The following is a 17,314-nucleotide window of genomic DNA, read 5'->3' as shown; positions in this document are numbered from 1 at the left end:
TTTTTTCAGAATAGCTACAGTGCACTAAACATTTTTTTAATCAAATGGACCAGGTGGCAATATACACACTGTGAAATGTGCTGGATCACTTAAGGAAAGCAGGAGCTGGAGGACCAACAACCAAGTGAAAAGTTGTATTTTGCTGCTAAGGAAAAGTCATTCCAGCATGATATTTTTGAATAAGGAAAACAGAGGTCCATTTTATTATAATTTTGTCAGCATATGAAAGTACAAAATGTTAATGCTGCTACACAGGAGCTTTGCTACTGAATTAAACAGGATCTAAATTTTGCCCATAAAAGTGATAACTGCCAATTAACATTTGTTGATCTGCAATGACAAAAGATGCTTTGTAATTCCCGAGGTAAAATAACTGTCTGCTAATTTGAGTTAGTAATCTGCTTATCCATTTACAAACAAAATAGAGAATTACAAATAATTACGCTAGTAAATTAACCGTGTTGTCATTATAGCATAAAATTGGAATGCAATTTGAAGTACTTAATGCGTTTTACAGAATTAAGAAGCACAGCCAACAAGTACTGTAGACACACAGACCAGGAAGTTGTGTGTATATATACACAAAGTATATATACACAGCTTCTAAGAATGTGAGTGCATGTGTTGAAAATCATGTAACTACAAGAAAGCAATATAATCACATATATGAGTCCCGTTTATTTCATCTGGTATCCCCAGTTCCCTGTTTTCTGCTGGATTATAAAATCCATTTCCTTGTGTTCTCGCCTTCCCTCCTCTCAGTTCATCCACCATTTCCTGCTGAACTTGAACACAGCTATTCTCTGAACCTGCCTACATGGTGACTGGCATTATATGCTTTTTACACTGCTCTGATGACTTGCAGTTGGATCTACCTCTATGTAAACGTAGAATTGGTTTCAGTGCCTGACTGAGGAATTTTTAAAGACGTACCAGCCATACTGGGCCAGACCCAGTCCAGCGGCCAAGAGGAGGCATCTGAGATTTAAGAGCAGCACGAGGATGTATGTAGTTAAACCTCCTTGACATAATCTTCCAGGAGCCAACAGCAGGCAGCTTGCGGATTTCTTAAACTGAGGAAGGTGGCTTCACAGTTGCCAACTTTACAGTTAGTTAGTAACCGATAATGGTTTCTTCTGTCCTGGCGCCCATTTTAGATGGGCCAATCCGAGCACCATGAAGCGCGCAAAAAAGCCGTGGGCCTGCCGTTGGGCGGAGAAGGAAACCGCGCACGGAGCTCAATGGCAGAAAGGGCGCGGGCCCCCGCCCACAACATGGCGGCCGGCCCCCGCCCTCAACATGGCGGCCCGCCCTCGCCGGCGCTTGGCAACCGCCCCCCTGCGGTGACGTAAGCGCCCCGACAGGCACCGCCCACAGCCCCGCCAAAGTTCGGTCAAGCTCCACCCCTCCCCGAGCCGCCAAGCCTTTCGCGCCGGGACGACGGCTCGCCCCCACGTGACCGGAAGCCTGCCCCCCCCCCCCTTAGACAAGCCGAGTGCTCTCCCCTCCCCTCTGGGAACCCGTGACACGACGCCGCACGGCGGGGCGGGGCCTATCACGACACCGGAAGTGGTGCCCCCCCCTCCCCGTCGCCACCCCCGCGCGGCGCGAGGCTCGGGCGTTGACAACGCGGCGCGAGGCGGCGCCCGCCCGGCCCGGCCCGGCCCGACCCGGGGCACCGGCGGCGCTGCGGCCCTGCGCAGCTGAGCGGAGGCCGCAGCGCACCGTAAGGCCTCGAAGCGGCGGGCCCGGCTCCCGTTGTGGCGGCGGCGGCGGCTGGCCCTCGCAGGTGCTGGAGAAGGGAGGGAGGGCGGGCGGGCGGGCTTCGGTCGCCTCCTGGGGCCGGGCCGCGCCGTGCCGTCGCGGGGCGGTGTGGCGGCGGGAGCCGCGGCGCTTGTCGGTGATGGGTCTGGTTTGCCGAGCGAGGCGCTGTTGTGGGGGCGTGAGGGTCTCGGCGGAAAGCGAGCGGCGCCGCGTCTGCCGCCGAGCGGCCCGGCGCTTTGGGGCGGAGGAGACGGCTCTCCGGTGCCGGCACGTCCGAGGTGAAACGCTGCCCCTGTCCTTTTGGGGGCGTCGATACCGTCAACCCCCCAGCCTCGGTACGGCCAAGCGCCTCGAGTGTGTTGAATCACATCCGTACGTTAATTAGTTCGCACGCAGTTAATTGCACAGGATGCAAGGGTATGCCTGCGTGAACAAGTTAGCTGGGGGTAAGGTAGTAAAGGGCTGATCGCATGCAAACAAAGCAGCAAACAAAACGTAGTACTTAACGGTGGGGGAACCTACCTTCTGTGTGTTTTTTTTTCTTTTCTTTTTTTTTTTTTTTCTTTTACTGGAAACGAGTGTGTGCAAGGTTCGTTCAGGAAAATAAAACTTGGTAGGCCGGTAAGTTGCTTGCCTCTTGCCTGTTGATGGCTTTTGATAGCCACATCCCAATTAACTCATTTTCTGGAGTTATGAACGTTTAAAAAATGGCATACTGCCTTCTGTTTGTAACTTTCTGAAGTGGCATCTGACTCTTAAAGGAACAGCATGTTCTGCTGCACCTATTTCTATGTGGTGGGTGTAAGCCAATGAGCTCCCGTATAGGAGAACAAAAACAAATGTGAAAAACATAGTGCAGAGTAACATGTGCATTGATCTTTGTTCTTAAAAACTTTTCTTCCCAGCTTAACTCTTGCCTAGAGTTTTATCTTATGTTTCCCAGTTCTATGTGGTATTACGTTATACTTTTTTGTTCTTCCCATTCAGGAATTTGTCTGATTGGGTGTGTTGTTGTTGTTGTTTTGTTTTTTCTTCGAGGTCTTAGGAATATTGCAGGTCAATTTTATTGCCTTTTATACTTTTTCACCTACTTTTGTTTTGTATGTTTTTCTTTAATGCCTCTTGGTCAAGAGCAAAATGGTACAGTTCTCTTGATGGCACACATTAGCATTTTTACTGTGGGCTACAAGAACTAAGTTGTTGACAGTTTTGGGTACAAAAGCTGCCAAACCTCTCTCCAGAGGATAGTTTATCACTTTAGGAGTTTATCACTTCAGGCTACATACAAGCTGTCCTTAAAAATTTTTTGATTTGGTAGTCAAGCTGTGGGTAGTCCTCTTTAACTTAATACGAAGAGTAATGTGGCGGTGTTTCCCAGAGACTTGCTCTATCGTTTTACCATAAGCTGTTTCACGAATGTTTCCTTGGGGGGTGGGGGGGGGGGAGGTTGGTGATTGTTATTGAAGGTCGGAAGGTGACTTTAAACCCTAGTGAGGAAGGGATTTGAAAATGCTATAGAGCCCAAACTGAAATCTCTCGAAATTTGTGAAAGATCTAGCAAATTCTTCTTAAAAGATCACTGCTATCTATTTTTATAAAAGCATAACATGCTTTGCTTCTGGCTATATTCTTACGTTGGACCAGTATCAGTTAAGACTTTCAAATACTTTACACCACGTTCTTCGTTCCAAAACACTTCTGTTTTGATTAATAGATGACGAAATGATCTAGAAATCACTGTTCGCAACCTGAGGCAGCTGGCAGCATAATCCAAACCAGCCTTAATAATGTCTTTTGCACATTGTTTTTGCGTGTGGAACTGTTGTCCTAATTTTGGAGCACACCTCAAGTGTAGTATATAGTTTTTCAATACTGTTCTTACGAGTCTAGATTACTTAGAATTGGAAGCAATCTCACGTTGGAAATCTGGTCACTTCTAATTAGATACTTAAAATGCAAAAGTATTAAGTAAGTGTTAATGACTTGGAAAAAAAAAAGTAGAGAAGTTTGGTCTAATTTTATTTAGTGATTAATTGTGAGCTTTGTAGCTTAACTTTTCTTATTCAGTTTTGGAAGTTTTTGTCATGATTTTCAGTGGTGTACTGCAAAGCTAGAGTTTTTCTTGATTTTTATAATTTGAGAGTAACTTTATTCTTTGTATTTGTGTTTAATTTCAGAATTATGAACAATAGCACAGAGTTGGTCTTTCTGTTCATAGAAATTTCATTTGACTTTTTGTATCTCCACTGTACACATGGAGTGGGAGTAATTGTATGTGATATTTCTCAACTCTAGTGAAGACATTCAGTGTAGTTTCAGCCTGTGTATTGGCTAAGTGGTCATTACAGAACACCAGCCATGACATATTATGAGGTGATTAAACAAGGTCAGCAGTTTGTCATCTTCTTTTTGGTGTATTCAGAACAGTTGCCTGCTGTTTTCTTATAGGAGTAAGTCGTCTGGTGCACGGCAAAATTCTGGGGATTCTTTTGGAAGACACTAATAATTGCTTCACAAACTGGAACTGTCCCTTGACAGCTTGACTGTAAAAGGATAGGTATAGCTTGCAGAATATGAATATAAGAGTTGCTTAAGTCTTGAAGACAATTTTTTGGAGTGGTTGTGACAGTAGTCAACAAACTCTTAATTTCAGTGATATTGCTTCTTGAGTTTAATGACTACTTCATGAGCATGCTTCTGTATTGGCTGTGCCTAGTAATTGCTGATGCAGATAGTGCAGTATAGCACATGTGTAAGTACCAGTGAATGAAACTGAAACTCCGCAGTTAAAGAAAAAAGCAAAAATCCGTTATTGTGAGCCAGATAATGCTTTGTGTAAATTATTGTCGAAATGCCTTGAAAGTTATGTTACATACTTTCTTATTGCTGGGCACAAGGAATGTAAAGTGTATGTTAAAATGGAATACGCCTGTGATATTTCACTATAAGGCTATTTACTAATTGCTTTCATTCTTGTCAAATAGAATTATAAATGGCATCTCACATACTTTTAGTGCTACAAGTTAGACTATAAAGTCCTCTAGAAAACAGAGCCAAAGCATGTATCTTCTTACCTGCAGGTGATGTGTAAAAACCACTGAATGCTAGCAGGACCTACTTGTTGTGCAGAAGTATCTCAGATAGCCAAAACTGTGCTGCTTATTTGTGGAGTAGACATCACTTTCAAAATAGTTGGGAGCTGCTGTGAATCTACCTCATGTAGAAGTAGATTGCCTTGAAATGGAAGCATACAATTTGAGTCATTTCTGTGGTTATTAGTGTGCTTGGAGTGGCTTGTTTAATTTGATTGGAGATGATAATATTATAGATTGCTAAAAATGCAACAATGTTAATACTGGTAAATGTTAAATTGCTTGCTCTGATGTTTGATTTTGTGTGTGTAGAGGTAAATAAAATGGTTTTTTTTCTCTCTCTCTCTAATCAGATCACCCAGAAGGCACAATGAGTGTTAAAGCTTTCAAGCTCGTTTCCGCTGTTGAGCGGGAGATGTTAATGGGGGACAAAGCTCACATCAACATCGAATGCATTGAGTGTTGTGGAAAGAACCTGTATATTGGAACCAATGACTGCTTTATCTATCACTTTCTGTTGGATGAAAAGATATCAACAGTTGGAAAAATAACTTTTGCTGCCACCAAGCAACTGCATAAATACCTGGGCTTCAAGAAGTCTGTGAGTGAGCTAAAAGCAGCTTCTGCACTCACCAGGCTTCTTGTGCTTTGTGACAACACAATAACACTAGTTAATATGATGAATTTGGAACCTGTTCCCACTGGTGCTAGAATCAAAGGAGCTGTGACATTCACGTTAAATGAAAACCCTGTGAGTGGAGACCCTTTCTGTGTTGAAGTCTGCATTATCTCAGTCAAGCGTCGGACCATTCAAATGTTCATGGTGTTTGAAGACAGAGTCCAGATAGTGAAGGAAGTGTTTACTCCAGAGCAACCCTACGCTGTGGCTGTAGATGGTCATTACCTATGTCTTGCACTTACTACACAATATATCATATTGAACTATAATACTGGCATCTCCCAGGATCTATTTCCCTATTGCAGTGATGAGAAACGGCCAATTGTGAAAAGGATAGGCAGACAGGAGTTTCTGTTGGCTGGTCCTGGAGGGCTAGGTGAGACTAAGGTTATTTTTTGCAACTTTTAAACTTCTCTCTTGTATTTTATTTCAATTTGGGAAGCAGAGAATAAGTAACTATTACTGATGTACAGAATAATGCTACTTTTCCTTACCGAGTGGTGCTGGAATATTGAGATCAAAAGGTAAATTTTTGGTACTACATATTATTATCCCTCCTGCCTTTTATGCAAGTGCACAAAAATATGCTTGAATATTTGTATTTTAATCGTGACTCTGGAGTAGTTTTCTCCTGTACAGGTCGCTAACAGGTTAGGTACTGTTTTCCTGCAGCCCAGAGTAAATATAACGTGCTTGGTACAGAGTGAAATGTCAAAGGCTGACAGCCTATCTGTAGTGACTAGCTGAACTGGGTTTGAGGACCGCATGCTGCTATAATCTGTTGGATCAGTGTAGGCAAGTTAATTTCTGACTAAGTTCCTACTAGGAGGAGTTCATGTGAACTCCCTTTGTAGAATGTAATAGGTCCACAAATAGGTATGTTGCACTACAGCACTAATAGGAAACGCTATTTGAAATGAACTCTAACCTAACTCCTGTAAAATTAAACCCTGCCCTAACTGTAGGTATTGTCAGATACTAGCCACTTTTCTACTCTCACTTGCTCAATTTTTTTAGAAGTATTTTTCAGGTCCGTGTTGCAGGGAATAATGGTTTTAGTATTTCTTACTATTAATTGTAAAAACAAAGCTAGATCACATGAAATCACTCTTTCCTAGTAGAAAGATGATTGTAAGGGCCAGTGCTGCTGTAATCTGTCTAAATCAACAATACGCTTTGAAGTCAGTAATCTTGAGCTTTTTGAACGATCTGCAATTATATTCTGGAGCTGACAGACCATAGGCAGAATGCTTTCATGGTGTTTGCCATATGACTGTCCATTTAAGAGATGCAGTTTATCTCCCTGACACATCAGGGATAATATGACATAAACAGAACTCAAATATCTAAGTCCGTAACCCATGGTCCTGCATGGGTTTGTTTTGTTTGTTTTTTTCTAAAATGCAGCTGTATGATATTAAGTCCAGTGAAAAGCAAAATTGTTATGATGTCAGTTTATACTGAATTTTTCTGTCTTCTAACCAGGATGCAAGATACACATCAGTGTACCAGTTTGTCTTGAAAGAAGTAGCAATTCATTAGTATATCAATGCAAATTAAAGATATTGCAAGAATAACTTGTTTTTGAGACCTGTGACTCTTCTTGCATACTTATTACAAAAGCTGTTTCTTGCTTTAAATGTGGGCTTGCACTTAACCATTTTAATAGTGCTATGAAAATTAGATTATGTTAGTAGTTTGCCTATCTGAAAGTATTTCCTTATGACATGTTTCTAAATGGATCACATTCTTTCTTTTGATCCTGTTCATCTTTTTAGGAATGTCAAACCAGATCCTGTTCAACTGTTTCACCTTTTTTTCTTATTTAAGAAGAACATATCCTTTCAAAAAAGAGAAAGCTGAGTTATATTTAGTCAGACATTTGCTTTTACCTGGTCTCCTGAAGAGTGCTATACATTAGGACCTCTACTTGTAAAATTCATCATCCCTGTATAAGTAGTAAGTGTGTTGTGTTAGGATTAATATACTGTGTGATGTCGTAAGCGAACAAGCTTCTGCAGTTCCAAATATGCTGTAAGCTTCTTTTTCCAATAATACAGGCAAAGTCTAACTTGTACTAGCTCAGACAACTTACAGAGACTCCTTACTCTGGATCATCTTGATTTCCCTTGCTGGATTCAGCTTGTAATCTTTTATCATCTGTTCTCTTCTGTTGCTGTGTTTTTGTTTAGTATTTTCCATCTTCCTGTTCTTCCTCAGTAACAGTTTTAGCGTCTTTAGTCTCTTGGGAGTTGCGAAGATATTTGAGCAACTTTAAAATATAAGCGTTGTGTATGTTGGCATTGGAGGGTGTGCTCTGCCGTGAAGTGAGTGGACTTGAGAAAGCTTGATGTAAGTCATCAATTCTAATTTTTTCTTGCTTTTGTACATAACTTCTCATTACAAAAGAGTTTCTCCTTGGTTAAGACTTGTTTGTTTGGCACCTCATAGATCATCTACGCTAAATTTAGCATCTTGTTAATGAGGTGAATATAGTCTATGTTAAAATATTTGGCTTTATAGTGTTTGATGTGACATTTATCTGGTAGATTGATTTGTGTTTGAGTTAAGACTGGAATTCAGAATGGCAGCAACTGTTTAAGTGGTAGCTATTAAGTAAAACATCTCTTGATTTTTCTTGGTATGCTCTTGTTCCATGTTTCTAATCATTTTTCCTGCAGTAGAAGGGCTTTTTCTTAAAACTTCATCAAAACTTCCTGCACCACAGGACGCAGTTCCCAGCACCAGCTGGACCAACTACTCCCGAAACCTCAATCAGAGGCTCCAGCTCAGACTGAGCTCTCAAGGGAGGATGCAGTTCTCCAGGTCCTGTGCTATTGGCAGCGCCTAATGGCCAGTTGCTGAGGCTGGAGCAGGGGTAGATGGTGCTCTTGTCTGCAGGAGATTTGGACTGGTTGAGGATTTGTGTCGCCATTACAGGAGCTGCAGGAGGAGATCAGCAAACTGTGCAGCATCAGAGATGATGAAAAGGAAGTTGACTGGATCTTCTCTAGGACTTTGCAAGAACCTGAGCCCCCAGTTGAACTGAAGAAAGGGCAGGCTGAGTCTGTGTTTATCAGTCTGGGAAATGCAGACTCCTATGATGGCAAATACTGGAAACTTGTGACTTCTGGCAACAGCAAGAAGGCTCCTTCCTACCTGCAGATCTGCATCTACAGAATAGGTTCAGTACTCTGGTAGCATGTGAGGAAACAGGAAGCTCTGTCCAGCGAAGCATCTAAGCCAACTGAGCCTGAACTGTGAAACCACAGCAGGAGGAAGTGGCAAGAGATAGTAGTGGGAGACACCCCCCTGTGGGGGACGGAGGCCCCCAGCTGCCAATCTGACCTGGAGGTCAGATCTATCTAGGGAGGTCTGCTGCTTGCCAGGGCAATTGCATGGGGCTCGCTTGCCTGGGACATTGTGGAGAGACTGCTGAGGCTTGTCTGGCCATCGGACTCTTCCTTCCTACTGCTTTTCCCTGTGGATATCAGTGATACTGCCATGGGAGACCTGGAGTGTTATCAAGTGTGACTGCATGTCTCTTGGGGCAAGGTCATGTGCACCAGATGATTTCCCCTCCCCCACCTCCCCTTTTTATCCTGCTGGTGTTGGGGGAAGAGCTTGAGGAGGAGTGGATAGGTCCTGCAGGTTAGCAACTGGTTGCACAGCTTGTGGCAGCAGGAGGGATTTGCCTTTTAGGACCATTAAATCCTCTTTGAGTATCAAAGGCTTCTAGGAAGAGAAGGGATCCACCTGATCCAGTGAGGCAAAGCGTTTTTGCCAATATGCTGGCAAACCTGGTGAGGAGAGCTTTAAGCTGGGAGTAGCATGGGAGAGAGGTGATGACCCGCAAACAAGTGATGAAGTGGTAGACCAGGTCAGCAAACAGAGTGCAGGGTAGTGTGAACAAGAAAGACCTCATAATGAACACAGCGAGGCTAAAGGGGGCCCACTTCAAGCATGCATACAAATGAGGAGGTGCATATAAGACAGCATGAAGGGGAAAGCTCTTCCACTTCTTGTGGAAAATCAGCATGGCTGGTGCCCATGTGAAGTGCTTGCGCGCCAATGCACACAGTATGATTTAAAAACAAGAAGAATTAGAGTTGCAGGGCTGTGATCTCATTGGGATCGTGGAGACTTGGTGGGATAACTCACATAACTGGAGTGTTGCAGTGGATGGATACAGGCTCTGTAGGAAAGACAGACTGGGAAGTGTGTGTGTGGGGGGGGGAATTGTGTTTTATGTGAGAGCAGCAGGAATGCAAGGAATTCTGCTTGTGCTTGGGGAGGGCTGGCTTAAAGTTAAAGGCCAGACCAATGTGGGCGACATTGTCGATGCCTGCTACGGACCAGCTTATTAGGAAGAAGACAGATGAGGCCTCCTTCAGGTAGCAGGGAGACACCTCATGTTTCCAGGCCCTAGTTCTCATGGGGGACTTGAAGCACCCTAACACCTCCTAGAGGGGCAACACAGCAGAGCACAAGCAATCCAGGATATTTCTGGAGTGCGTTGGTGACAACTTCTTAACACAAGTGAGCTGAGAAGGAGGTGTGTTCTGCAGAACCCCATATTTACAGGCAAGGAAGAACTGGTGAGGATGTGAAGGTCAGGGGAGCTTTGACTGCAGTGACCATGAGATGGTGGAGTTCAGGATCCTAAGAGAAAGGAGCAAGGCAAATAGCAGGACTGCAAGCCTGTAACAGGACTTCAAGAGAACAGACTTTGGCCTGTTCAGTGATCTGCTTTGAAGAACCCCATGGGATGTGGTCCTGAAGAGAAGAGGAGTCCAGGAGAGCTGGCTGACTTATAACAGTCACCTGCTCCAAGCTCAAGAGTGGCTCATCCTGACGAGCAGGAAAACAAGCAAAGGTGACGGGAGGCCTACATGGATTAATAAAGAGTGTTTGACGAAACTCAAACATAAAAAGGAAGCATGCAAGAGGTAGAAACAGGGGCAGGTGACATGGGAGGAATGTAGAGATGCTGTCAGAGTGCGTGGGGATAGGGTTAGGAAAGCCAAAGCCCATCTAGAGCTGAAACTGACAATGGGCTTGAAAAGCGACAAGAAGGGTTTCTGCAAGTGTATCAGCAGCAAAAGGAAGACTAGAGAATGTGGGCCGTATGATCTTCATGAATCCTGTGCCCCTGAGCCCAGTGGGAAAGTCTGCAGCATTGAAGACTTACCCTCAGCGGAGGAGGATCTGTGGAACGTAAGACAAGTCCACAGGACCTGATAGGATGCACCCATGAGTGCTGAGGTAGCTGGCCAATATCACTGTGAAGCCACTCTTGATTATCTTCAAAAGCTCGTGGTGATCAGGGGAGTTTCCTGAGAACTGAAAGAAAACAAATGTCACTCCTACCTTTGAGAAGGACAAGAAGGATCTGGGGAATTACAGACTGGTCAGCCTCACCTCAGTCCCCAGGAGGGTGATGGAAGAAATTCTCCTGGAAGTCGTTTCAGAATATACTAAGGACAAGAAGGTGACTGGGTGTAATCAGCATAGATTTAGAAGGAGGAAATCATGCTTGATGAACCTGGTAGCCTTCTGTAGTAAAATGGATGAGGGGCTTGGTGGATGAGGGGAGAGCAATGCTTGTTTGTGGACTTGAGCAAGGCTTTCAGCACTACCTCCCGTAACACACTCTTAGACAAACAGATAAAGAATGGACAAGGTAAATGGACAGTGAGATAAATCAACAGCTGGATGAACTGTCAGGGTCAAAGGGTGGTGTTCAGTGGCTCAAGTATAGTTAGAGGCCGCTTACTAGTGGTACCCCCCAGGGGTTGATAGTGGGGCCGGTACTGTGCAACATCTTCGTTAACAACATGGATGATGGGGCAGAGTGCACCCTTAGCAAGTTTGCAGGGGATACAAAATTGGGAGGATTGGGTGATACAGCAGATGATCCCTCTGAATGGCAGCACAACCTTGACAGGTATCAAATTCCATAAAGGGAAATGCTAAGGCCTGTACCTAGGGAGGAATAACCCATGCTCCAGTGCAGGCTGGGGACCAGCTATCTGGAAAGCAGCTTTACAGAAAAGGACCTGGGGGGTCTGTAAGCCAGCAATGTATCCTTGTGGCAAGGAAAGTCAACAGCATCTTGGGCCACAATAGGAAGAGTGTTGCCAGTAGGTTGAGGGAAGTGATCCTTTCCCTCCACTCAGCAGTGGTGAGACCACATCTAGAGTGCTGGCTGCATCCAGTGCTGGACTCAGACATACTGGAGTAAGTCCAGCATCTCTCATGAGGTGAGGCTGAGAGAGCCGGGGTTGTTTAGTCTGGATAAGAGAGGACTTGGGCAATCTTAACAAGGTGTATAAATACCTGCTAGGAAGCAGTAAAGAAGACAAAGCTGACTCTTCTCAGTAGTGTTGTAGTGAAAGGATGAGAGGCAGCTGGGCGCAAACTGAGCTGCAAGGTGATCAAACACTGGTGCAGGTTGCCTGGAAAGATTGTGGACTCTCCATTCTTGGAACCTAGGGTGCCTGACTGGGCAAGGTCTTGAACGACCTGCTGTAGTTGACCCTGCTTTGTGTAGGGTAGGGGGAGGGGGATATTGGCCTGGACAGAGGTCCCTTCCAACCTCAACTATTGCATGATTTAAATCAATTATAATATTTATTTTAGCTTATTCCTTTGTTTCTCTAGCATAAACTTCTCAGTGGCACATGGTTTGAACAATTGCATAGTGACTGTGTAGACTGCAAATGGAGAACTGAGTCTTACAACTTGTAAGAACCACACATGTACAGAACAGAATGATTTATAGAAGGTTTTGCAGTGCATTTCCTCATAGTTGCTGACACTGTATAAAGCAAAGTAGTTGACAGTAACCAGTATATTTTTTCCTTCCTGTTTTCACCTACTTTAGTGTTCCTCGTGCTGTTAAATTTTATGGTATCTAGAAGTTTTCATATTGCTTTTTTAAACAAGTGAACATCATAAGGGTTATCTTTACTTCTCTTTTCCAGATATGTTCCCTGAGAAGCTTTTTGTTTGTTTGTTTTTTAGGATGGGGGGAACACTATAGTGTGATAATAGGCTACTCTATTGGACAAGGCCCTGAGTTACCTGAGCCAAATTGGGTCTGTTTTGAGTGTGGGCGACTGGACCAGATGATCTCCAGAAGTACCTTCCCGCCTAAATTATTCTTTGATTTTTTTTTATGCCTCTATCAATTTTTAGATCTCTGTTTTAGCGCTGAAAGTGGTTGTGTTTGGGGTAACTCTTGTAACCTTCAGATAACTTGCTTGTTCTTTTATATGAAATTAATGGACTTCATCTTGGTTCCCTCAAATACGTTCTTGTGCTGTAAAAAGGCTGTGATTTCTGATTGTCTTATCCGACTCATCTAAGGATAATAAACATGACAATTACAGAGAAATGCATCATTCTGCTACAGAAGCCCCTGCTATTGAGGGCAGAGGGATTTAGATAGACACTGACTTGGAATAATACTATACCTTGCTATGCATACACTTCCACTCCATACATTTTCTGAATTATCTGTAAAAGTTCTGTGACTCCAAAAGCCTCATACATGTTTTTAACTTCAGTTTTTTATATTTTTTTATATTCACAGAATAAGTCAGATAAATAGATGAGTTTAACAACTTATATTTCAGATATAGCCAGTCCTGAGTTTACTGCTGATTACTATGCATTTAATAAACATTTTCTTCCACTTTTTGAAATGGAATCGTAGAACAGAATAACAACTGGAAGGCATCAAAATGGGTAGTGCAGTCTGCCTTGCATGAGCTGCTGCTTCTAATCTGTAAGAGTCTCAAGAGCTATAGAGCAAATTGGAATTATGTTTTATGGCAAAGCAGTATTTTCTACGAGATGCGCTGATAAAGCATTATTTCCTCTTTCCACTGTAGTGATCAGCTTTTTAAGCTAATAGCCAGATGCAAAAACAGAATTGTGTGTGGTGCCCTTAGTCAAGGGAAGGGGCTTATCACTTCAGAGCTGCTCTAAAGGGTCTAGAAGCTTAGTTTTCTACTCAGTAGCTGTGTAAAAATCTTCAGTCCTCTCATTTCCTTTTGCCAAGATGGTCTTCTTACCCAGCTACCATTACCTCATTATCCTCAATTTGGAAGAGCTTTTGTAAATTGAATAACATTTTAGTCAACTCTGTCCTTTAGAGTTCACAATTATTCTGCTCTCTTTCCAGTATCTCTCTCCAATTCCTACCCAAGATAGTATTCAAAGTAGTGTAGGTGGGTTTTTTGGGGCGTGTGTGTGTGTGTGTGTTTGTTTTTGGTTTTTCTAGTGGAATGAGAACATGGATGTTAAGTGGTATGCGTTAATGTAAACTTCTGTTTTAAACATGATGCTTCAGTGTGCCTCAGTTGGCAAAGAGTTTCTGAACTATGCCTGAAAACTCAAACTGCAATTTATCTGGAATTGATGCTAACAAGGTCTCATGAAGCAGAAATGGGGAATACCAAATACTATAAATAGAAGTAGTGGTATATAGTCCAAAAGCAAGTGAAACTCATTAAGCAGTCACTTGGAGGGAGGAATGAATGGACAGGCGAGCGGAAAGATAATGTGGTGGAGAAACAACAAGTTAACTGAATGTGCTAGATTGAAAGTGATTCTATTGTTTACAGTACCCAGTGTGGATATCATTGGGATGTTAATTAAGTCTTTACTCTACTTTACACATAGTCTCTGGATTTTTTGCAAATGATTGAAAAGAGAAATGCCTTACAGGAAATGACTCTTCCTTAAGGAAGTGGGCTCTCGTTCTGTGAAAATTTTGCTATGGCAAAAGTCAAGAAATATAGATAAATACTTGTTTATAGATGAAAACCTTCTTCAGACTTTTGACACTGCAAGAAACAAATGTGTCTGTATTGCCAGATAGATCAGGCAGTGCATGTCTGCAGCTCTTACTAGAACAGTATTTAAATGTACTTCTCACTAATACTTTGTGTTTTTTAAAGTGAATTCAAACTGCATGGCATAATTCTTTAACCAAAAAAAAAGTTGATAAGCTTATCCCTCAGTATTTGTTTCTTATCTTTTCACTCTTTGGTGTTGTCCCTCTCTATGGGTAAAGGATAAAGAAAAATCTTGAACTGAACAAACTAGCAGGTCTTTAAGATCCAGTGACTTGTAAGGTTTGATTCCCTGTCATTATGGCCTGTGTGTATGTTCTTTTGAGACTTGTTATTTCTAGTCCGTGATACCAGTGCTCAGTACTGGGAAAACAAGTCTTGAGCTAGCACAAGTCTCAGGCTTTTTTCTTTCTTTTCTTTTTTTATCTGTAGGCATGTTTGCAACCGTAGATGGCATTTCACAGCGTGCCCCCGTGCACTGGTCGGAGAACGTGATTGGAGCAGCCTTGTGCTTTCCTTACGTGGTTGCTCTAGATGATGAGTTCATTACAGTGCACAGCATGCTGGACCAGCAGCAAAAGCAAACCCTACCTTTTAAAGAAGGTCACATTCTACAGGACTTTGAAGGTATTAAAAAGGACACTTCTTTGCATCAAAAACTCTGGAATAAAAGCCACTGGTATTAATGTAGGCACAGTCTTATCGTGGTGTGTGTGTGTGTGTGGGAGGGGGGCTTGTTTTTTAAAAACAGAAAATGCCTACCAAGCACGTTAACTGTTGAAACTCTTTTCATTGTAAATGCTTTCAGGATTAGGGTCCTGCAGACTGGTAGGCAAAATTCAGTCTTCCAAAACTGTTGCGTTTAAGAACACGTACGCTCATTAAATGTGCTCTAACTGACAATTTAGTTGTCTGAGATGTCTGTGGGATTAGAGCTTTTTCCTGTAATTTAATAGTTTTCTTTCAGAGGAACACCATTAACTTGACGCTGTATTTTACTAAAGGAAAGCTACACGTGTTTATCCTTTGGATCGCTTGTCAGAGTTTTAGCATGTTCAAAATTGTTTTAAATTTCTTTCTAAAATTCCGGTATTAGAAATTCAAAAGGGAATGGGTTAGCCTTCATTTATGGACTGTTAAATGTGGAATACACTGCACAGCAATTTTTTCCAGGAGAGCTGCAAACTGTATGTCCTTTAAACTATGTCTTACTACTTGTAATGTGCAACTTACCCATTCCTAACACAAACCCAAAGAAATAGCCTGGCAGTTTCTAAGTCCCTCTTTTCTGGAATGTGAGCAATAATTTTATAGTGGTGACCTATACAACTCAATTCATCATAGGAGATGAAAGTTAGTGTCACTTTGTGCGAGTGGGGGAAAAAAATCTGCTGGAAATAAATGATTTTTCCCGTTATCTCTATTTCTTTGAGCAGCAGTTTACAGGTAAGCTATAGTAACAGGTGACTGTGATAACAGAGATCAGTTTTGGAACTTTAACAGCTTTTAGGTCCTTATATCTTAAGTGGTAAATATTAAAACTTATTACAGTAACGTATTTCTTCTGTGGAGAATGTAAACTGATACTTGTTTGCTCTGTCCAGGCAAGGTAATCGTTGCTACTAATAAGGGTGTATATATCTTGGTGCCACTACCTTTGGAAAAACAGATTCAGGATCTTCTAGCTAGCCGCAGAGTGGAAGAAGCCCTTGTTTTAGCAAAAGGAGCTCGAAGGAACATTCCGAAAGAGAAGTTTCAGGTCTGTTTTTTTAATTTTCAGGGAAAATACAAATTTCACCCAGAGGGTGGGGGAAGAGTCTACACTGATCCATTTCCTAAGGCTGAAAGGATAAGAGATATTAACGGATGTGCTGGTAAATTGATTTGTGCTGGTAAAAGGTGATGTTGTGTGCCTTGCTGATTTTTACCCACCTGAGCCCTCCCTCCCCCTCCCCCCCCCCAAGTATGTAACTTGAAAAAACTTAAACCAAAACAAAACCCTAACATTAGTAATGGAAAAGCCACTACAATGTATAGTAGGAGATTCAGTTAATTGATATTGCTGTTTTAAAGAAGTGTACTTTAATTCTAGTCAGCATTTTATTTTTGACTTTTTCATCAGAGAGTCTCACTGTCTTAAACTCCACAGGATTACGACTTTGAGGCTAAGTGATGGGAAATCTAAAGCAAAGGCATCCTACCTCTAAAGTCATACAAGTGATACTTGTGTGTGTAACTGAATATTTAAGACTCTTGTGTAGCAGTGCATCTTAGTAGCTGTTTTGTTAGGGTATTAGATTAGAGGTTTCCCTGCCTTTCATTCTACCTCTGGTTTATATTACAAAACATTCTACTGTAGTTGTTCCTAGCTGTCCTTTAGATTTTCAAATTGGGAAAAAGTAGCATGAAATTTCTGTAATATAAAGAAATAATCAGTTTATTCCTGAGCAGTGTTTTAGAAAGTAAAATTTAAAGACTTGCCTAAATACGTGAATGAACATTTGATTTGTTTTCTTTCCATTTGTAAAAGCAAAAATTGACTTGCAGAAACGTGTCTACATTCAGAGGAAATGTTAATCTTTTTTGATGCTTTGGAGAATCTGTTGCCATTAAAATAGCATCTGTTGCATCATTTTCAGATTGATTAGGAAGCATGTGAAGTTTTGAATGTGATTGTGGAATCTAGAGGAGAATTGCAGTGATCCGAATAAAGCAGAAAATGCATTTAGCCTTTCAGGTTGTTATTTTTTACCTTTTGAAACTTGAAACTTTTGAAATTGCGTTAGCGTTTCAAGTTAGGGAAATGCCCTTGAAAAAAAGACATGACATTTGTGTCAGATTTAATTTTGAAGCTTTAACTCTTGAATGAATGGCTGGGAGGCTGGTGGAAGGAAAAGGCTTGGCCAAAAAAAGTT

The 17,314-nt window shown here is 42.2% G+C and overlaps 1 protein-coding gene across 5 annotated transcripts in view; it reads left to right on the top strand.

Annotated features, from left to right (window-relative positions):
• Positions 1–1,602: 1,602 nt before the first annotated feature.
• Positions 1,603–17,314, top strand: part of TGFBRAP1 (transforming growth factor beta receptor associated protein 1) — a 40,613-nt gene continuing 24,901 nt past the window's right edge. For 4 of the 5 annotated variants that reach the window (XR_011137413.1, XR_011137412.1, XR_011137410.1 and 1 more), the window contains exons 1-4: positions 1,870–2,099; positions 5,210–5,911; positions 14,832–15,026; positions 16,004–16,158. Coding sequence is in view for 2 of the 5 variants with exons in the window: in XM_068925335.1 (XP_068781436.1) it covers positions 1,904–2,099; positions 5,210–5,911; positions 14,832–15,026; positions 16,004–16,158 (1,248 nt within the window). In the remaining 3 variants the exon portion in view is untranslated. Of the gene's footprint in view, positions 1,790–1,869; positions 2,100–5,209; positions 5,912–14,831; positions 15,027–16,003; positions 16,159–17,314 lie in introns of those variants that run through there. The other variant, XM_068925352.1, reaches the window with a different exon arrangement.

The sequence above is a fragment of the Struthio camelus genome, chromosome 1 (assembly GCF_040807025.1).
Source record: "Struthio camelus isolate bStrCam1 chromosome 1, bStrCam1.hap1, whole genome shotgun sequence".
NCBI classification, from domain to species: Eukaryota; Metazoa; Chordata; class Aves; order Struthioniformes; family Struthionidae; genus Struthio; species Struthio camelus.
The sequence above is the reverse complement of the archived record's forward strand: the minus strand, read 5'-3'. Positions and strand labels throughout refer to the sequence as shown.